The sequence below is a fragment of the Trichosurus vulpecula genome, chromosome 3 (assembly GCF_011100635.1).
Source record: "Trichosurus vulpecula isolate mTriVul1 chromosome 3, mTriVul1.pri, whole genome shotgun sequence".
Taxonomy (NCBI): domain Eukaryota; kingdom Metazoa; phylum Chordata; class Mammalia; order Diprotodontia; family Phalangeridae; genus Trichosurus; species Trichosurus vulpecula.
In genome coordinates, this window is record NC_050575.1 from 48,758,815 (window position 1) to 48,781,462 (window position 22,648).

Below are 22,648 nucleotides of genomic sequence, written 5' to 3' on the forward strand. Positions count from 1 at the left end.
ATAAAAAGAGAACAGAACTTGGAGAAGCAGACGTAGCAGAAGCAGAACCAATAGAAGCTGGAGGAGCGGAAGCTGAAGAGCAGAAGCTGAAGCAGCAGATGTTGAGGAAGCAGAGAAGCTGAAGGAGCAGCAGAGGCTGGAGAAACTGAGGATAAGGAGGAGCAGAAACTGAGGGCTGAGAGCCGGGCAGAGAGCTTACAGACCAGAAGGTGCTGAGCAGGGGCTTGGGACTTGTGAGCAACCTTCTTACCGGAGGGGCCCTAGCATTGGGGGGAGCACATGTATGTCTTGGCTTGCTGCCATATTTTTCTGTAACTTCCTGGTCACTACTGTGAGATGGGCATATTGGTTTCAGAAGTTTCTTGCCACAATATCGAACTGGGGGTATTGGTCCTTCGGTTTGGTCCTTTGGAGTTTAAATAAATGCTTTAATTCCTCTGCCTTCTACTTAGAGAATTCCTTATACCCTGTGATTCCAAACAATTCAGGCATGCTCATGGTCTTCTTCGAGGTCATGAACTTTGCCTTAATGATATATTTCCACAAGAGGAAAATCACAAGTCTGGGTCAAGAAGAAAAAAAGGATATAAGGTGCAATTAAAAAAAATTCTACATTAAAAAAGTCTTAAAAAAAACCTGACAGGTATTAACAAGCATAAAAATTCCCATAATCATCTATCCTCCCTAAAAAAGAAAGAGGATTGTATATGAAACTTAAAACTGCTGCTTATCTGTGTCAGTTTCAGTAACCAACCAAAGCCTACCAGGCCAATTCAGTGGCCCAGCTCAAGTCTGAAATGAAATAAGATGCCAGTAGTCCCTTAACAAAAGGAAGTTTCCTTAGTGATAGCAGAGGAAGGAGTTGGAGAGTAGGGAATGTTGTTTCCATGCAGCACAACTTTCCTCTGGGGCTAGTTTGATTTCTTAAGTCTGAGAAGACCTCCAGATGCTCTGGACCAGGCAGCTTTTGTATTCAGGAAAACAGGAAGCTATGTTAATGGCTGAGCCTTAGTTCCCAAAGCCAGTCATACTCTCAAAGACAGTTTGCATACTTTTTTTTTGTAAAAACTAATATCATAGGCTCAAGGTAGAGCATTAGAATACTGCTCCTACTAAATATTTCTAACATTCTTTTGCTCTGTGTAACTTTAAACCTTCACTGATACTCTTTTCTCTCTTTTTATCTTTTATTTTGTATCACCATCACAACTCCTAACCATTCCCACAACAACTCTCCCCTAATTAAAGTACTCACTTAAAAAAAAAAACTACAAATATTTAAAACAAACCCACATATTGGCTGTGTCTAAAAATATCTTTTCTGCAACTCTAGTCAAACCACCTCTCTGGCTAAGAGGTGAGAGAGAAACATGATTTAGCATCAGTCCTGACGAGTCATGATTGACCTTTATTGTTAAGATGAAAGTTCGTTTTCCTTTACACTATTTTAGTCATTTCATAAATTAATCATCTAGTTCGTTGGTTCTCAAACGTTTTGGTCTCAAAATTATTTTTTACACTCTTAAAAACTGAGGACCTTTCTCACAAAAGTTTTTGTTTATATGGATGATGTCTATTAATATTTCCTGTATTAAAAATTAAAATGTCATTAATATCATTAAAACTGTTTTGACCTCATGGACCCCATGAAAAGATCTTGAGGACCCCCAGTGATCCTTGGACCACACACTAGAAAACCTGATCTGGTTCTTCTCACTTTACTCTGCATCAGTTCAAACCAGCTGAAGTTTCTCTGAATTAGTTATTTTTTGCATGACAATGATATTCATTACACTCATATGCCAGAATTTGTTTGTTGATTCCCCAAATTATAGGTATGCACAAGTTACCAATTGGTTTCTTCTTAATAGAACAAAAAGTGATGTTAAAAAATTTTTTTTTGTATATATATGTTTTTTCCTTTGATATCTTTGGGATATGTGAATGGTAGTGGTATACAACTGGCTCAAATGGTATACAGTTTAGTGACTTTGAGTATACTTGAAAATTGTTTTTCACAACAAGAGACAGCCTAGCATAGCAAATAGAGAGCTGGCATCAGAGGCACAGAGACTAAGTTCAGGTCCAAACTCTGACATACACTGGATTTATGTTTCAGGGCAATTCATTAGAACTAATACTCTTAACCTTCATTGGCAGAAGGAAGTTTCTTTACTCTGAAGTTCTCCATACCAATGAAATCACAATTCAATCACCATATTCCTAATGATGAGATAAGTTGACAGCTCCTCAACCACTGTACTAGTGTCCTCTAATACCCCTTCAAAAATCACTATTTCCATTTTTGTCATCTTTGTCAATCTAATGAGTACGAGGTAGAACCATACAGTTGTTCTAATTTGTACTGCTCTTTATCAATGAGTGGGAGCATTTTTTCACACTGTTGTTGATGCCTTGCCATTGTTCTTTCAAAAATGCTAGTTCATATCCTTTTGAACATTTATCTATAGGAGAATGGCTCTTATTCTTACATATTTATATAAGCATTTCCTTAAATATCTTGGATATCAGACTTTTATAAGGGAAGCTGGATATCAAGTTTTTTCTCTCGATTAACTGTTTCTCTTATAACTACAGTGATTTTGTTTATATAAAATTATTTTATATAATTATAATATCAACATATTAATGTAATTAATGCAATAATATATTAACGTAATTATGTAATTTCAGTTTATCAAAGTTGTCCATTTTATTTCTTGCAATCATTTCATCAGGTTGTGAATGATATTATGAGTTTCTGTCATGGCAGCATCAAGAAATCATCCCCTATTCATAGAGAGTTCCCTTCCCTTTCAATTTAATGGTGATATAACCTTTTATATTTGGATCACAAATCCATTTGGAGCTCATCATAGTAAATGAGGTGACATGTTCTTCTTCAACTAACTTGTCAGACTGTTTTCCAGTTTTCCCAGCAAGTTCGTCAGACATCAAATTCTTACCTCAGTAGCTGGTGTCTTTTGCTTTATCAAACATCATGTTACCATGTTCAACTGTGATTAGCATCTTGTGTACCTAATCTATCGCACTGACCAAATTTTCTATTTTTTTAACCAGTAGCTAATATTTTTGATGATTACTGCTTTTGTAATATATTTGTGATCTTGTAATTCTAAGACCCCTTTCTTCCTATTTTTGAAATTATTTCACCAGAGTTTTTTGTTCTTCCAGTTAAATGTTGTCATTACTTTTTTCTCATTCTAATACTTTACCTTTAGCAGCAATTTGACAAGGCACGGCAATGAATCTGTAAATTTATTTTGGAAGTACTTTTTTATGTTGACAACCACCACAAATACTCAATACCTCTCCAATTATTTAAATCTTTCTATATTTCTATAAACAGAATTTTGTAATGGTTTACACGATTGCTACGTGTGTACTGGTAGCTGGGCTCCTGACAACCTGTAGTTATACAGAATGGATTTTTCTGCCATCTCTTTCTGTGGAGGTTCATTGTCAATATACAGAAACAATGATTATTTCTGTTGGTTTGTTTTATATGTTGGTATTTCATCAAATTTCTTAATTGCTTCAAATTGGTTTTTAGTTGACACTCCAGGTTTCTCTAAGTAAAATATCATATGAAGAGATACAGAGCATTACGAAATACAAAATGGATAATTTTGATTATGTTAAATTGAAAAGTTTTTGTGCAAAAAAGGTGAATGCAGCCAAGATTAGGAGGGAAGCAGAAAATTGGGAAAGAATTTTTACAACCAGTGTCTCTGATAAAGGCCTCATTTTTAAAATATACAGAGAACTGAGTCAAATTTATAAGAATACAAGTCATTCCCCAAGGGAGAAATGGCCAAAGGATATGAACAGGCAGTCTTCAGAGGAAAAAAATAAAGATATCTATAGTCATGTGAAAAAATGCTCTAAATTACTATTGATTAGAGAAATGCGAATCAAAACAACTCTTAGGTGCCACATCTGTCCTGTCAGATTGGCTAACATGACAAAACAGAGCAATGAGAAATGCTGGAGAAGATGTGGGAAAATTGGAACACTAATGCATTGTTGGTGGACTTGTGAACTGATCAAACTGTTCTGTAGAGCAATTTGGAACTATGCCCAAAGGGCAATAAAAATATGTATACTCTTTGACCCAACAATACCACTTCCAGGGTTGTTTCCCAAAAAGATCATACAAATGGGAAAAGGATCCATATGTACAAAAATATTTACAGCAGTTCTTTTTGTGCTGGCAAAGAATTGGAAATCAAGGGGATCCCCATCAACTGGGGAATAGCTGAACAAGTTGTGGTATATGAATGTAATAGAACATTACTGTCCTGTAAGAAATGAGGAGCAGACAGACTTCATAATGACCTGGAAAGACTTATATAAACTGATGCTGAATGAGGGGAGCAGAACCAGGAGAACATTGTACACAATTACAGACACAATGTGAGGTGACTAACTTTGATAAATTTGATAGAATGCAAGGTTCTAAGACAGTTCCAAAAGACTCATGATGGAAAAAAACTATCCACATCCAGAGAAAGAATTATGGAGTCTGCATACAGATTGAAGTAAACCATTTGCTCTCTCTCTCTTTTTTTTGTTTTGTTTCTTCTTTCTCATGATTTATTCCATCAGTTATAATTCTTTTTTACAACATGACTAATGTGAAAATATGTTTAATGTGAAGGTATATGTAGAACCTATTTTGGATTGCATGCCATTTTGGTGGGGAGGAGAGGGAGGGAAGAAAATTTGGAACTCAAAAGCTTGTGGAACTGAATGTTGTAAACAAAAATAAATAAATTTAAAAGGAAAAAAAAACATCATATGGACTGCAAAAAGCAATAATTTTGCTTCCTTTTTTACTTTTTACCCATTTAATTCTTAAAATTTCATGTCTGTAGACAGAATTTTCTTTAATTTGTTTCTAGTAGTCTAAAGTGTCTGATTTGGATGCTTTAAGGTTAGTTTTGAACTAGAAACATTGGAAATCCATTTAAAATCCAATTATACCAGCACCCACACTACTTAGTCAAACATCAAATGAAAACCAGCATCATATAAACATCAAATAGTAGTTGACAGAATTTAATAAATCTGAAGATGTGATGAACTGGCTCCATCTTTCCATTTGTTTACATGGTCTGAAGTAACCCTTCTGCAAAGTGGACATGTTTTCCCTCTCTTAAACCATAATGTGACACATTCTTCACAAAATATATGCTGACAGATGAGAAGGATAGGCTACTGGAATTCAGCCTGACAGAAGAAAGATCATCAGTTTCTGAACACTGTCTTTTGGAGGCTGTTTCCCCATAACTTAGTCATGTTAAAAAATATCCGTAAAGTCCGCCTGAAAGTTCTCAGATGCCCAAAAAAGTCTAGAAGTTTTAGAATGAGGTAGAGTAGACCCAGCAGAATCCCAACACTCCATCCTGTTACACTGCCTCCTAACTCCCTGTAGCTAACAAGGTAACGAGACCAAACTGGAATAGGGAACAAAAGTTCAATAATACTGGCATAATTCTTCTATGAGCAATATACCAATAGCCCTTGGATTTAAAAGACATCATAAAAGAAGGCACCAATAAAATAAGGCATTTGAAGCCCATAAAGAGGAATTTAAGGATGAAGTCTATAATTCTCACAATCCAGAGTATCTCCCAGGAACTTGAATAATCCAAAGTAAGATTTAAAAAAATTAAGCTGTAATAAAGTGATTGAGACCAAAAGGGGTAATACAAGAGAATGGAAGATCCTGCTAAGAATACCAGTAAACAAGCGCACTGTACCTTTGAGCACCTTTCTCTTAGAAAAATCTGATTTACAATGCTTTTGTTTGCATACATAAAAGTTGGTAGCAGCCCAATTTCAAGAGAAATGTCTGTTATATATTGCATTTCGAGTTTGACACACAAAATCAAAATATATGGAAGACTTTTCTGCAACCAATGGAAGAAATAGCAAAACTCAGAGATAGAGCTCCTGCCATTTTCTCCTGGCTCCATGGCATCATCAGGGTGCCTTGCTTCACTGTGTGAATGACTTCTTAATTGACTGTGTATGCAGCCCTGAGTATTGCTTTGGGAACCAGACCTTAGGTTTCTAGGGCTTGGGCTTTCACCACACTCTTCAGGGACAGAGCTTATCTGGATGTGAATGTCTCCAGGGTGATGGCAAGAACCTTTACCAGTCATTCTTCTTTTTTTTAAAATTAATTTATTTAATACATTTAGTTTTCAGCATTGATTTTCACAAGAGTTTGAATTACAAATTTTCTCCCCATTTCTACCCTCCTCCCCACTCCAAGATGGCGTATATTCTGGTTGCCCTGTTCCCCAGTCAGCCCTCCCTTCTGTCACCCCACTACCCTCCCATCCCCTTTTCTCTTCCTTTCTTGTAGGGCAAGAGAAATTTCTACGCCCCATTGCCTTTGTATCTTACTTATTTTCTAGCTGCATGCAAAAACTTTTGTTTTTGAACATGTGTTTTTAAAACTTTGAGTTCCAAATTCTCTCCCCTCTTCCCTTCCCATCCACCCTCCCTAAGAAGTCAAGCAATTCAACATCGGCCACATGTGTATCATTATGTATAACCCTTCCACAATACTCATGTTGTGAAAGACTAACTATATTTTGCTCCTTACTAACCTATCCCCCTTTATTGAATTTTCTCCCTTGACCCTGTCCCTTTTCGAAAGTGTTTGTTTTTGATTACCTCCTCCGCTATCTGCCCTCCCTTCTATAATCCCCCCTTTTTTATCTTCTTCCTCCTTCTTTCCTGTGGGGTAAGATACCCAATTGAGTGTGTATGGTATTCCCTCCTCAGGTCAAATCTGATGAGAGCAAGATTCACTCATTCCCCCTCACCTGCCTTCTCTTCTCTTCCTACAGAACTGCTTTTTCTTGCCACTTTTATCTGAGATAATTTACCCCATTCTATCTCTCCCTTTCTCCCTCTCTCAATATATTCCTCTCTCATCCCTTAATTTGACTTTCTTTTAGATATCATCCCTTCATCTTCAACTCACACTGTGACCTCTCTCTCTATATATATATACACACACACACACACACACACACATACATACATATATACATACATACACACTCACATATACATATATATAAAAACATATACATATATATATATATATGCATATTCCCTTCAGCTACCCTAATACTGAGGTCTCATGAATCATACACATCATCTTTCCATGTAGGAATGTAAACAAAACAGTTTAACTTTAGTAAGTCCCTTGCAATTTCATTTTCTTGCTCTTTTTCTTGATTACCTTTTCATGCTTCTCTTGATTCTTGTGTTTGAAAGTCAAATTCAGCTCTGGTCTTTTCACTGAGAAAGCTTGAAAGTCCTCTATTTTATTGAAAATCCATATTTTGCCTTGGAGCATGATACTCAGTTTTGCTGGGTAGCTGATTCTTGGTTTTAATCCTAGCTCCACTGACCTCCAGAATATTGTATTCCAAGCCATTTGATCTCTTAATGTAGAAGCTGATAGATTTTGGATTATTCTGATTGTGTTTCCACAATACTCAAATTGTTTCTTTCTGGCTGCTTGCAGTATTTTCTCCTTGATCAGGGAGCTCTGGAATTTGGCGACAATATTCCTAGGAGATTTCTTTTTGGGATCTATTTGAGGAGGTGATTGGTGGATTCTTTCAATTTCTATTTTGCCCTGTGGCTCTAGAATATCAGGGTAGTTCTCCTTGATAATTTCTTGAAAGATGATATCTAGGCTCTTTTTTTGATCATGGCTTTCAGGTAGTCCAATAATTTTTAAATTATCTCTCCTGGATCTATTTTCCAGGTCAGTGGTTTTTCCAATGAGATATTTCACATTGTCTTCCACTTTTTCATTCCTTTGGTTCTGTTTTATAATATCTTGATTTCTCATCAAGTCATCAGCTTCCACTTGCTCTTAAGGTAATATTTTCTTCAGTGGTCTTTTGGACCTCCTTTTCCATTTGGCTTATTCTGCCTTTCAAGGCATTCTTCTCCTCATTGGCTTTTTGGAGCTCTTATGCTCCAAATGAGTTAGTCTATTTTTTAAGGGGTTATTTTCTTCAGAATTTTTGGGGTCTCCTTTAGCAAGTCATTGACTTGTTTTCATGGTTTTCTTGCATCATCTCATTTCTCTTCCCAATTTTTCCTCTACTTCTCTAACTTGCTTTTCCAAATCCTTTTTGAGCTCTTCCATGGCCTGAGACCAGTTCATGTTTTTCTTGGAGGCTTTGGATGTAGGCTCTTTGACTTTGTTGACGTCTTCTGGTTGTACGTTTTGGTCTTCTTTGACACCAAAGAAAGATTCCAAAGTCTGAGTCTGAATCTGAGGCCTTTTTCGCTGCCTGGCCATGTTCCCAGCCAACTTACTTGACCCTTAAGTTTTTCTTTGGGGTATGACTGCTTGTAGAGTAGAGAGTACTTTGTCCCAAACTTGAGAGGCTGCAGTGTTGTTTTCAGAACTGTTTCTACACAGCAAACTCTGCCATACCAGTGCTCCTCCTCCCCCAAGAACTGCCAACCTGGACCGGACTCAGATCCAAGCAGGTTCTGCACTCTCGCTCAGATCCGCCACTCAATTCCTCCCACCAGGTGGGCCTGGGGCCAGAAGAAACTGCAACTGTAGCTCTGTAAGCAGCCTCAGAGCTGCATCACCTCCAGTGCCCCCGGGGTAGTCGCCTAACAGCGAATTCTTTTCACTCTGTCCCAGAAGCTTTTCCCACTAACCTTCTCTGCTGTCTTTGGTGTTTGTGGGTTGAAAAGTCTGGCAACTGCCACAGCTCACTGATTCAGGGTGCTAGGGCCTGGTCTGCCTGGCTCCTGGTCTGGTTGGTCTGCGTGGCCCACGCTGGGCTCTGCTCCGCTCTGCTCCCAGCACCGTGCGGGATAGACCTCACCCAGAGACCATGCAGGCTGTCCTGGGCTGGAGCCCTGCTTTCCTCTGCTATTTTGTGGGTTCTGCAGTTCTAGAATTGGTTCAGAGCCATTTTTATAGGTTTTTGGAGGGACTTGGTGGGGAGTTCATGCTAGTCCCTGCTTTCCAGCCGCCATCTTGGCTCCCCCTGCCACCACTCATTCTTACAGTATGGGTACAATGAGAAGCTGGGGCAGTTTCACTGCCTCCAGTTCCTGGAAGATTGTGAAGGTGACTACAGCTTGCTTGCATGGCCTTCGACTGCTTTTCCTTTGATCCAGATTTGTTTGAGGGTTATGTCTCTGCTCATGATGAGTCTGATGAGGCCTCGGTGGTGGTGGTGGCAGCTGGAGAGGAAGGAGGTGCTGTGTAGCAGGCCTGACACACCTGGCCATCATGACCGCCTATAGCCAACGACTAACACTGGCTGCCAATTTTGTTTCCTTTATGCTTATGTTTACTTCCTCAATTTCTTTCTCAAGTTTTAAGCTAATATTTTTAGAACTGTATCAAATCTCTGTGGCAAAAATAGGCATGTTTATGTTAGACTAAATCTTATTGGAAAAACCTCTAGTATACCTCTCCAGTGCAGCTAATTATAGTTCTTGTTTTAAACAAAGTCTATCAAAAGGAAAGGCCAGCTTTTTCTTATGGTTTAAAAAAATTTTTTTTAACATAAAAGGCTGCTATATTTTACTAAAGTCTTTGTATGCTTCTATTAATATAGTCATAGGGATTTTATTTATTTTTCTCATTAAAATTATCTACTATGTTTACAATTTTCATAATGCTGAATCAACCTTATATTCCTGGTATAAATCAACTATGATCACAGTGTAGTCTTTTAAATATAATCCTGTACCCTTCTTTTGAAATTCATTCAGTATTTTAATTGACATTCATTAGGGAGACTGATCTATAGTTCCATTTTTCTACTTCTATCTTTCTTTGGTTTCAGAAGCAGGAACCTATTTATCTCATAAGGGGAGTCTGATAGGATACTTTCCTGTTTTTGCAAACAATTTATGTAATATTGGAAATAACTGTTCTTTGTATATGTGATAGATTTTATTTACAATTTTATCTGTTTCTACATTGTTTTTCTCCTTGGTAGTTTTTCAAGTTCTTTAAATGGAATTAGGTACCTAAAATATCTATTTATTATACTGTTAATCAGAGTATTTTATATTTTTACAAATATTCACTCATTACATTTAGTCAATCAGCTTTGTCATACAATTGGGATAAGTAGTTTCTAATAATTTATTTCATTTTTTTCATTTCTTGTGATTTTACTTTTCTGAGTTTTCATTCTGTCTATTTGGTTTATTTCTCTATTTTTTATGACAATAGCTAATAGTGTTTATTTTATTATGTTTTTTATTTTCAAAAACAGTTCTAAGTTTTACTTATAAATTCAGTGGGGTATCTGCTTTTCAATTTTGATCATCTCCTTTGATTTTTCACAATCTGTAAATTGAGTTGGGATTTTTTATTTGTTGCTTCTATAGTTCTGTTAGTTCCACTGTTCCATTATTTTTCTCTGCAGTTGGTAAAAATGTTGAGAGATACCAATTCTCCTTTAAAAAAAATTTTCAACTACATTCCCAAAGTTCATGCAATTGTCATTTTGATTAAGTTATTTAGTATGTGAGTACAATGGAAAAAGTACTGACTGTAATCACTAGAACTGGATTCCTAACTGACATTAATATTTTTATGATCGTGGCAAATTTCTTCACCTTTCTACATCTTGGTTTCCTTTTTAATAAAAAAAATTAGGGGTTGTATTGGATGTTTTTTCAGGTCCTCTCTAGACTGAAACCCATGGTCCTAAGATTTCTATGATTTGTTCTAGAAATCACTAATTCTTTTTGGTTACATAACTTATCTTTCATTTTCAGTTTCGAATAATTTTTTCATATTCCCTTTATTAATCATAATTTTATTGCATTCTGATTAGTAACTGATATCTTTATTTGTTTTCCTTCATTTTTTATGAGGTTTGTATGCTCTCGCAGAGTGTCACTTTTTATAAAGGTGCCATGCAACAACTAAGAAATAGGTATATAACTTTCAATCCCTATTTAGAAATCACCAGATACCTTCATATTTAACTCCTTTATAACCCTATTCAGGTCCTTTACGTCTTTCTTATTTAACTTCTTGCTAAAATTGTCTAGATCAAAAAAGAAAAAAAAGAATTGTCTACATCTGAAAAGGGGCACATTACTCCTACTATTAGAGTTTTTCAATATCTCCATGTAATGTTATTAAAGGTTTCTTTCCAATAGTTGGATGCTAGGCTTTTTCAGTGTGTGTAATATTAGGTATTGATATCTTATTATTGATGGCTTCTCTAAGTATAATGTCGTTTTCCTGTTGTCAATTTTAATCATGTTTCTTATACTATTTCCTTGTTTTAGTACTCATGGTTACCACCCTACTTTTTTTTTCCGTCCAAAACATGCTAAATTTGCTCCAACCTCTTTTAACCATGTGAATAATATTTGGAGTATTGTTTTTGTAAGTAACACACACTGCTGAACTCTGTCTTCTAATCTATTCTGCTACTCTCCTGAGTTTTATAGGCAAGTTCATTCTATCTACATTTGCAGTAATGACTATTAATAGTGTATTTCTTTTCTCATTTTTCCTGTCTGTACTTTCCCCTTTATAAAGGGAGGTGACAAAAGAGAAGTAACATGATTAACAGTAGCATTCAGCTACTAAAATGGTCTGTTCCCACTCGTCTGCTCCTGTTTTCTTCACCCAGCCCAGATCCATATTATTAGTTCTTACCATTTCTTTCTCTTGTTTTAGTCTGTACCTTTATAATTCATCCTTTGAAAGTTATTTTGAGACTATTCACTCCTTGACTCTTACTCTCCTTTTTAAACTCCCTTATATTGATTTTCCCCCAACATATTTCCCTATAGAATTTACTTTTTTACTCCAAACACATTGTGTTTTTAATGTGTATTTTGTTCAACTTTCTTTTCTTCACATAAGTCCGGTTAGTAGGATGTTCACTACTCCCCAACATTTCCTATAGGTTTACATACTCTTTTTGCACAGTGTATTGGAGAAGCAGAAATTTCCTCCTCCATCTTCATTAATGTATTCTTTTTCCTCTCCATTTTCTTTTCTTTTTAAAAACCAATAAACAGAACAAAATCATACTCAGGTCCTATGTTTGTCTTTGATAACTCTGTGGCCCCTGAAAATTGTGGAAATATGAAGGTATAATTGTCTCTTTTGCCTCTACTGAAATAAAACAGACTTGATTAAAATTTATCTCCTCCCAAATGTTCAAATATATTTGCTTTTCTGGGTTTCACTTGTCTCCTGTATTTGTGTTTCAGTGATTCTACTCAGTTCTGGTCTTTCGTCAGGAATGCTTGAAATTCCTGTATTAAAGGTCCATTTCTTCCCTCCTCCCAGCCCGATATAATTATCGTTGGTCTTGCATGGTAAGTTTTTGCTTCTAAGTATTTAACTTTTGCCTTCTGCACTATCATATTCCGTGATTATCTCTTCACACGAATAGTTGAAGTATAGTCTTGGATGTCACTAACCAGTTCCTTATTATTACGTCTGTTTGCTTAATTTTTTTTCTTTGACCTGGAAACTCTAGATTTTGGTTAAGACATTTCTGAATGTTTCCAACTTTGGGTTTCTTTCTAGAAATGACTGAGGGATTACTCCTGTTTTGATTTTGCCCCTGGTTTCTAATAGATCTGAGCAGTTTCCTTTGGTTGGACAGGGATTTTCATGGGCTCTGATTCTTAAAATTTTTCTCCCTATGACCTGTTTTTTATGTTTTTAACAGTATGCTACATACTATAACTGAAATAGTATCTATTTTAAAAAAGCTGATATGTCTAAACTCTTTAAGGAGGTAAAGGGGGTCACCCTGAGGAATTGGTTGGGCCAGAGGATCAGTTAACTGGATCTCAGTTAACTGGAAAATAATGTTAATGACAGCTAAAGAAATTTCCCCTGCTCTTTGGAATTTCTTTTTGAGCCAGTGTTGCTACTCCATTGAACATGAAGGCAACCAGAAGCGGAACCTATTTTCCATAACTATGTTTTTCTAAATTCTTTACTATAAACAAAGCACTGGATTATTCTGAATTAGATATGGCTGAAAGTATTTAGTGCTAGCAGAATCTGACTACAATGACTCCATGGTTAATGGAATGTCCTAAGTGCAGGCAAGGCTGTGCTGAGCAAAAGGGGCCCAGTGACCTGACGAACAGATATAGTAGTCAAACACCCTATGTTTGTCTTTGATAACTCTGGTTGCAGAAATTTATACAGAGAATAAGGAACCTTATAAATGAGATAAGGAGGGAACCCCTCAGTACCTGGCTCACAATGTTTTCTTTCCTCTATAGTCTTCCCATATCAAACCCTCATTTCCTCTATAATCTTCCCATATCAAACCCTCCAATCCCTCTAATTCTCAGTTCTTTCCCAGGCTATCTATCATACCTGCACAGGCCATTCTATTCTTTATTCCCCAACTTGACCCACTGGTGAACCTGTTCAGATCTACACTGTCCTTTCCTGTTAGGTGTTCTTTTGAGCTTTTCAAGTCCTTCATAACCCTTTTACCTCTCCACTCTTTTTATGTCTTACTCCCCTCTGAATACACACTCTATGATTCAGTGATACTGGCCCCTTCGTTGGTTCTTGCAAAAAAAAAATTACATCTCTCAACTCTTTGTGCATTTCCACCAGCTGTCTTCATGCTTAAAATGTTCTCTCCTCCCCTCTGCCTCTTGATTTCCCTCAAGTCTCACCTAAAATCCTATATTCTACAAGATGTTTTTCCTAATCCCCCTTAATGTTAGTGCCTTCTCCCAAGATAATTTCCAATGTATCCTGAATATATCTTATTTACATATAGATGTTTGTTTAAATGTCATCTTCCCATTAGATTGCTCCTTAAGAGGAAGGGCTGTTTTTGCCTTTCTTTGTATCTCTAGTGCTTAATAAATACTTGTTGATTCATCTTGGTGCCCTCTTAAAACACTACTGCAGTATATAAGAGAAAGCTAGGCTCCTCTACATTATCATCTTAGCTAGAAAGCCTACCTGTGTAGTTTACCCAGATAGATAAATAGGTACATAAATACACAAAATGTAAATACATATATGTGTATATACTTAACATATTAGAAATAATTATCTGAACTAGTGTTTTCCTTCTTTATTGATTTCCCAAAAAATTTAACATGAAAAATTTACCTTATATATACTTTTCTCCTTCATTTGCATATTCTTTTTCTTATATGGTTAGTGAAAAAAAGACATGTCAACTCTATCAAGTCAAAAGAAATTCTCTAATCAGTAAAGGTTAAGTTGTGAAAAAGAAACAAACTCCTACAATAATAGACATTTTAAGGCTGAGGAAAAGTTTCAGAAACTGAAATGAAATACTAAAAAATCTAATCGCTTGCACATTTACCTCTAAAAGAATTTCATTACCTGTAGTGAAAATGTTAGTGCAAGATCAGTTTCCACTTGTCCACTGGGGGGCAGTACAATTTCATGAGACCTCAATATTCGTTTCGAGCCCTGTAATAAAAAGGAAAAAAAATCCTTTACCAGATAGAAAGGCAACAGCAGCCTCCTGATTGAGATAACATGAATCTAGTTATGAAAAAAATTCTTTAACTTATACAAAGAAAAATCAGTTATATGCAAATTATTTTCTGAAATTCCATGTCATATGAGATCCACATCATCATGACGTCTTCAAGATGTTGAAACAATCAATATACTAAATGGTGTTGTTGTTGTTTGTCCTTTCTTGAAGAGGACCATGACATCAGAAAGTTGATGCCATGACTTGTGAGGGCTAAGCAAAGTCGCCAGCCTCACTTTCTCCTCCAGAGCCATCTGGGTCCAATGGCAAATTATAAATCAGGATGATTGGAGATGGCCCCCATATACTAAATGAGGACCTACTCAATAACTCTAAATCTGGACTTCAAAATGGTGCTAATCAAAATTTAGTGGTTTTACTGGAGCTCAAATGTGGAAATTTTGCTAAATGCTTATAACTGAAAGTGCTAAAACCAGTGTAGCATATCCAATCTAGCAGATTTAATCACACGATGTTCCTACTCAGATACCCTCTCTGCTCTCCCCATTGTAGTGCCATCAAAGGGGAAGCTGAGGAGCTGCTCTAGAAGTTTTCAAGTTCTTCAACAAGGCAACAGCCATTCCTGACTTGATCCCCACTGCCTAAAGATATCTGTATTAGATTCCGTAGTGAGGAAAAAAAAATAAAAAGATACTAATCAAGTAAGAGCAGATGACTTTTTTTTTAATCTTTTATTCATTTTAAATTTAAAGATGAAATGAGAAAAGAAAAAAAAACTTCCATGTACACAGCAGAACACAAGAGAGGATTCAACATAAAATAATAAATTTCCATTTCAAGAAAACCCGTATGAAAAATGTTTTCAAAGCTTCCTTGTACAGTTTTCTTGTTTTCTGCTATGTACTTTTTACTTTACTTTCCCCCCTCCCTACTCCCTTTCATTCCACTCTGCCCTAAAGAAAGTTACAATTAAACATGGATATTTATACATGTACAACATACACAGTCATAAACATGTGTAAGACCCTATTATGCATATTTCCATTGGTCATTTCTTTCTCTCAAGGTAGATACCATCTTCCTTTATATGTCCAAGTCTTTCCATGTTTTTCCAAAAGAACCAGCTCATCAGTTCCTACAACACAGAAGTATTCCAACACAATCACATCCTCTCTGAGAGATTGTCTATGCAAGATTTTTTTTTTTAACAATTTTCAACATTCCTTGTATTTTTGGCTACACTGGTCTTATTTATACAAGAAAAAATTTAATTTAAAATAATCAAAATTATCCATTTTACACTTCATCAATGCTCTTGCATTATTGAGGTTTGATACTGCTGAATCTCCTTCGTTTATGCCCTCCCCCATTTCCTGACCTTTTGCTCTTCCAAATGAACTTTGTTACAATTTTTTTCTAACTCATTAAGAGATTTTCAGTGATTTAATTGGGATGGCATTGAATAGATAGATTAGTTAGGTAAAACTGTCATTTTTAATTATCTTGTCTTTATCTATCCATGAACAATAAATATTAGTCCAATTATTTAGAAATGACTTTTTTATAAAAAATTTTATGTTTATGTTCATACAATACCTGCGTCTGTTTTTAGCAGGTATACTCTCAGGTACTTTATACTGTCTAGTTATTTTAAATAGTCTAAAATAATAATGAATACATTGCTAACACAGAGTATAGTTTCCTTTTTTTCTCTTTTGATAAAATCTATTTTAACTTTAATTTTGATATCATGATTATAACCCCTGTTTATTTTTTACATAACAAATTCTACTCCTGCCTTTTATTTTATCTTTGTTTGTATCTCTCATATTTATTGCGTTTCCCAAAGGCAACATGTTGTTGAATTCAAATTTTTAATCTGCTGTTTCCATTTTATGGGTAAATTTACCTCATTTACATAAGCTATAATTACTTCTTTATATTCCTCCTTCCTATTTTTTCCTCACTATTCTTCTCACCCTAATTACCCTTTCCCTTTTCATTCCTCTATTTTACTTCTACTGGCTATCTTGCCCTCCTAATTCAATCTACCCATGTTTGTAAGACTCCCATCTTTATCCTATCTCCCCACTCTAATCCCTTGCCCTCTTATTTCTTCTTGAATTTAGAAGAATTTTATACCCTACTAGATGTTTTTCCCTCTTTAACCCATTTTTTGATGAGAGTAAGGTTCCAACACTACCCCCCTCCCCTTTACTAGCTTCTTTTTACGAATTCTTCCTTTAATGCCTCATTTGTATGAGATAATTCTTTTTATCATTCTCTAGGTTTTATTTTTAGAATTATCCCATCATACACACCTCTGCCTTTCTTTCAAACTACCCCAAAAATGACAGTCCTAAGAGTACTGATAACATTTTCACCTATAAGAAGTAAACAATTTGACCTTAATGTGTCCTTTATAATTGGTCTTTAACCTTATATTTCTCCTAGATCTTCCATGTCAAATTTTCCATTAAGATCTGCTGTTTTTGTCACAAATACTTGAAAGTCTTTCAGTTCATTAAATGTCATTTTTTTCCAATCAGGATCATACTTAACTTTGCTGAGTAAGTTTCCCTTGGTTGTAACCCCAGATCTTTTGCTCTATGAAACAGAATATTCTGAGACTTATTCCAAGACCTTCAATATAGTAGCTGCTAGGTCTTGTGTAATTCTTGTTGGAGCTCCATATTTAAATTACTTTTTTCTTGTTGCTCACAATATTTTCTTCCTAAGCTGGGAGTTTTGAAACTTGGATATGATATTCCTGCAAGTTTTCCTCCTGGGACCAATTTTCAGGTGGTGATTCGTGATTATTTTTTTTATAATTATGCATTGCCTTCTTGCTCTAGAATCTCAGGGCAATTTTCTTTATTTCTTGTAATATTGTTTCAAGATTTTTTTTGGTCATAATTTCCAGGTAATCTGACTATTCTTATATTATTTTGCCTCAATCTGGTATATTAGAATGTCATTAGGTTCCCCTTGCCAAATTCTAATTTTCAAGGAATTACTTTCAAGTTTTTTATTCTCTACTTCAAGTTGGTTGACTTTTCATAATTTTCTTAGATTGCTCTTATTTTTTTTCCTATTTTTCTTCAATCTCTCTTATTTGATTTTTTAAATTTATTTTTTATTTATATTTTATACCACTCGAGTTCCACAAGTTTTTGAGTTCCAAATTTTCCCCCCCTCCTGCTCCCCCTACCCCCAAGACCCCATGTAATCTGAAATAGGTGATACATATATCTTCACACTAAACTTATTTACACAATAGTCAAGTTGTAAAGAAATATAACCAATGGAATGAACCATGAGAAATAAGAAATAAAACCAAAAAGAAGAAAAAAAAAGACATCAAATAGTTTGTGTCAATCTATATTCAGACTGCATAATTCTTTCTCTGGATGTAGATAGCTTTTTCCATTGTGAGTTTTTTGGAGGTTTCTTAGAACTTTGTATTCCTGAGAGGAACCAAATCTATCAAACTTAGTCATCACAGATAATGTGTGTCTGAAATTGTGTATAATGTTCTCCTGGTTCTGCTCCCTTCACTTAGCATCTGATCATTTAGGTCTTCACAGGTTATTATGAAGTCTGTCTGCTCCTCATTTCTTATAGCACAATAATATTCCATTCATACACCATACATTCCATTCATACACCACAACTTGTTTAGCCATTCGCCAATTGACGGGCATCCCCTTATCAGAGATGCTGGTTGTAAAAATTCTTTCCTAATTTTCTGCTTCCCTTCTAATCTTGGTTGCATTGGCTTTGTTTGTACAAAAACTTTTCAATTTAACATAATCAAAATTATCCATTTTGCATTTCATAATGCTCTCTATCATTTGTTTGGCCATAAATCCTTCCCTTCTCCCTAAATCTGACAGATAAATTATTCCTTGCTCTCCCAAACTGCTTATAGTATCAGCCTTTATTTATAGCGAAACCATAAACTCATTTTGATTTTATTTTGGTGTATAGTGTAAAATACTGGTCTATGCCCATTTTTTTTCCATACTATTTTCCAGATTTCCCTGCAGTTTTTGTGGAATAGTGAATTTTTTTAAATTATTTTTTATTTTTGGTTTACAACACTCAGTACCACAAGTTTTTGAGTTCCAAATTTTCTCCTTCTCCCTTCCCTCCCCATTTCCCACCAAGGCAGCATGGAATCCAATATATGTTCTACATATACCTTCACATTAAACTTATTTACACAACAGTCAAGTTGTAAAGAAGAATTATAACCAATGGAATGAATTACAAGAAAAAAAAGAAACAAAACCAAAAAAGAAGAAAAAAAAAAGAGAAAATAGTTTGCCTGAATCTGCATTCAGACTCCATAATTCTTTCTCAAGATGTAGATAGTTCTTTCTATCATGAGCCTTTTGGAGATGTCCTGGAACCTTGTATTGCTGGGAAGAGCCAAGTCTATCAAAGCTAGTCATCACAGATACTGTGTGTCTGCAATCATGTATGATGTTCTCCTGGTTCTGCTCCGCTCACTCAGCATCAGATCATGCAGGTCTTCCCAGGTTATTGTGAAGTCTGTATGTTCCCCATTTCTTATAGCACAATAGTATTCCATTACATTCATATACCACAACTTGTTTAGCCATTCCCCAATTGATGGGCATCCCCTTCATTCCCAATTCTTTGCCACCATAAAAAGAGCTGCTATAAATATTTTTGTACATATGGGTCCATTCCCCACTTGTATGATCTCTTTGGGATACAGCCCTAGAATTGGTATTGCTGGGTATGCACATTTTTATATCCCTTTGGGCATAGTTCCAAATTGCTGTCCAGAATGGTTGGATGGGTACAGAACTCCACCAACAACGTAACAGTGTTGCTATTTTCCCACATCTTCTCCAACATTTCTCATTTTCCTATTTTGTCATGTTACTCAATCTGACAGAAAAGATGTGGTACCTTAGAGTTGTTTTGATTTGCATTTCTCTAATCAATAGTGATTTAGAGCATTTTTTCATATGATTATAGATTAATTTCTTCCTCTAAAAACTGCCTGTTCACATCCTTTCACCATTTATCAACTGGGGAATGACTTGTATTCTTATAAATTTGACTCAGTTCCCTGTATATTTTAGAGATGAGGCTTTTGCCAGAGATACTGGTAGTAAAAATTCTTTCCCAGTTTTCTGCTTCCCTCTTAATCTTAGTTGCATTGGCTTTCTTTGTACAAAAACTTTTCAATTTGACATAATCAAAATTGTCCACTTTGCATTTTGTAATGCTCTCTATCTCATTTGGTCATAAATTCTTCCCTTCTCCATAAATCTGACAGGTAAACTATTCCTTGCTCTCACAAACTGTGCATACTATCAGTCTTTATATGTTGACTGTGGACCCAGTTTGACTTTATTTTGGTATATGGTGTAAGATATTGGGCTATGCCAAGTTTCTACCACAAAATTTTCCAGTTTTCCCAGGAGATTTTGTGAAATAGTGAATTCTTAACCCACAAGCTGAACTCTTTGGGTTTATCAAAGAGTAGATTACTATAGTCATTGACTACTGTGTCTTGTGTACCTAACCTATTCCACTGATGCACCACTCAATTTCTTAGTGTATTATGAAGGCAGAATTTATGATTTCAAAGAGAATCATATATATGTCTGAAAGGTTCGGAACCGCAGGATATAAGGAATTCTCTAGGTAGAAGGCAGAAGAATTAAAGCATGTATTTAAGCTCCAAAGTAACAGACCCATGAACCAGCATCCCCATTTTGATATTTTGATCAAAAGCTTCCAGGCCCAATAAGTCTGCCTCCTAAGAGTAACCAGGAGGCCACAGAGAAGCATGATGGTATAAAGCAAAATCATATACATGCTTCCCCTCTACGGTAAGAAGATTACCCACTGGCCTCAAGTCCTTGCTCAGCACTCCTTGGTCCACACGTGGGTCAGCTCTGCTACCAGCAGCTCCTGCTTCAGCTTCAGCTGTAGCTATCTCTGGCTCCAACGGAAAAGAGAATCTTCAAGCTGTCTTCTCTCCTCTTATAGAGTTTCTGACATCATCAAGTGTCACCTGAATGACCAGAGCCCAGTCCCTGGTGATTGGTTCTTGAGTCGGCCCCTCCCCTTAGGACCCTGGGAGGTTCACATCCATGTAGATTAGGTTAACACCCAATAGGGCATGGCTCTGGAGTTAACACCTCCCCTTAGCCAGCCCCATGAATCATCACAAAGAGGCAGACTTAAACCCATTTGGTCTAAGAGCCTCTGCTGTCCCAGACATGTAAACTAAGCCCTCCCTGGAGTTAGCCCTATCTTGGGCCCCAAGGGACCAGCACTTAGTAAGGCTTAATGAAATAAACTGAGTTACTCAAAGAAAACAAAGGCCATTTTGCCTACCGACACACTTAGCCAGTACCAAGTAGTTATGATGACCGCTACAGTTTAATAACCGGTATGGCTAGACTACCTTTCTTTTCATTAATTCCCTTGATATTCTGCACTTTTGTCCTTCCAGATGAATTTTATTATTATTTTACGCAGCTCTGTAAAATGATTTTTTCGCAGTTTGATTGGTATGGCACTGAATAAGTAAATTAATTTAGGTAAAATTGTCATTTTTATTATATAAGCTCAGCCTAACCATGAACAACTGATGTTTTTACATTTATTTAGATCTGACTTTATTTGTATGAAAAGTGTTTCATAATTGTGTTCATATAGATCCTGGGTTTGTCTTGGCAGATATTTCATATAATATTACTTATTTTTATATTTATTAGTATTATTTATTTAATTATTATTTTATTTATTTTTATTTTATATATTATTTATGTAATATTTTATAGTGTCTCCAGTAACTTTACTTTTTAAAAATTTTTTGGTTTGCAACATTTATTTCCACAAGATTTTGAGTTACAAATTTAATCCCCTTCTACACCCTCCCCCAAACTGCAAGATGGAATGTATTCTGATTGCCCCTTTCCCTAGTCTATCCTCTGTTCGATCACCAGACTGCCCCTTCCCAATGCCCTTTCCCCTTCCTTTCTTGTAAGGCCAGATAGATTTCTATACCCCATTGCTGGTATATCTCATTTCCCAGTTGCACGTAAAAATAACTTTGTAAAAAAATATTTGTTTTTAGAACTTTGAGCTCTAAATTCTCTTCCTTCTTCCCTCCCCACCAACCAACCTTGAGAAGGCATGCAATTCAATATAGATGATACATGTATTGTTATGCAAAACATTTCCGTAATACTCATGTTGTGAAACGTTAACTATACTTCCCTCCATCCTATCCTGTCCCTCTTTATCCAATTTTTTCCTTTGAACCTATTCCTTTTCAAAAAGTGTTTGCTTTTGACTACCGCCTCCAAAAATCTACCATCCTATCTATCATCCGCCCTCTCTTATTCCCTTTCCCCCTACTTCCCTGTTGGACAAAATACCCAATTTAACATGTATGTTATTCCCTCCTTAAACCAATTCTGATGAGAGCAAGGTTCACTCATTCCCTTTCACCTGTGCCTTCTTCCTTTCCATTATAACAGCTTTTTCTTGCCAATTTTATGTGACATAATTTACCCCATTCTATCTCTCCCTTTCTTCTTCTCCCAATACATTCCTCTCTTACTACTTAATTTTATTTTAGATATCATCCCTTTATATTCAACTCACACTGCACCCTCCCTCTCTCCCTCTCCATATATGTATATATATAAACACATATGTATATATGTGTGTGAGTGTGTGTATGTATGTATGTATGTATATTCCCTTCAGCTATTCTAATACTGAGAAAGGTCTCATGAGTTACAAACATCTTTCCACGTAGGAACATAAACAGTTCAACTTTAGTAAGTCCCTCATGATTTTTCTTTTCTGTTTATCCTTTAATACTTCTCCTGATTCTTGTATTTGAAAGTCAAATGATCCATTGAGCTCTAGTTTTTTCATCAGGAATGCTTGAAAGTCCACTATTGCACTGAAAATCCACATTTTGCTCTGAAGTATACTCAGTTTTACTGGGTAGGTGATTCTTGGTTTTAATCCTAGCTATTTTGATCTCTGGAATATCATATTTCAAGCCCTTCAATCCCTTAGTGCAGAAGATG

General features: G+C 35.8%; 1 protein-coding gene and 1 pseudogene across 1 annotated transcript in view; both read right to left on the reverse strand.

The window, feature by feature from the left end:
- The window catches only part of PACS2 (phosphofurin acidic cluster sorting protein 2), a 348,311-nt gene that overhangs the window by 210,447 nt on the left and 115,216 nt on the right, over positions 1-22,648 (reverse strand). The window contains exon 3 of the mRNA XM_036750543.1: positions 14,426-14,515. Coding sequence (XP_036606438.1) covers positions 14,426-14,515 — 90 coding nt within the window. The remainder of the gene's footprint in view (positions 1-14,425; positions 14,516-22,648) is intronic.
- LOC118843126 lies at positions 5,083-9,196 on the reverse strand (annotated as a pseudogene).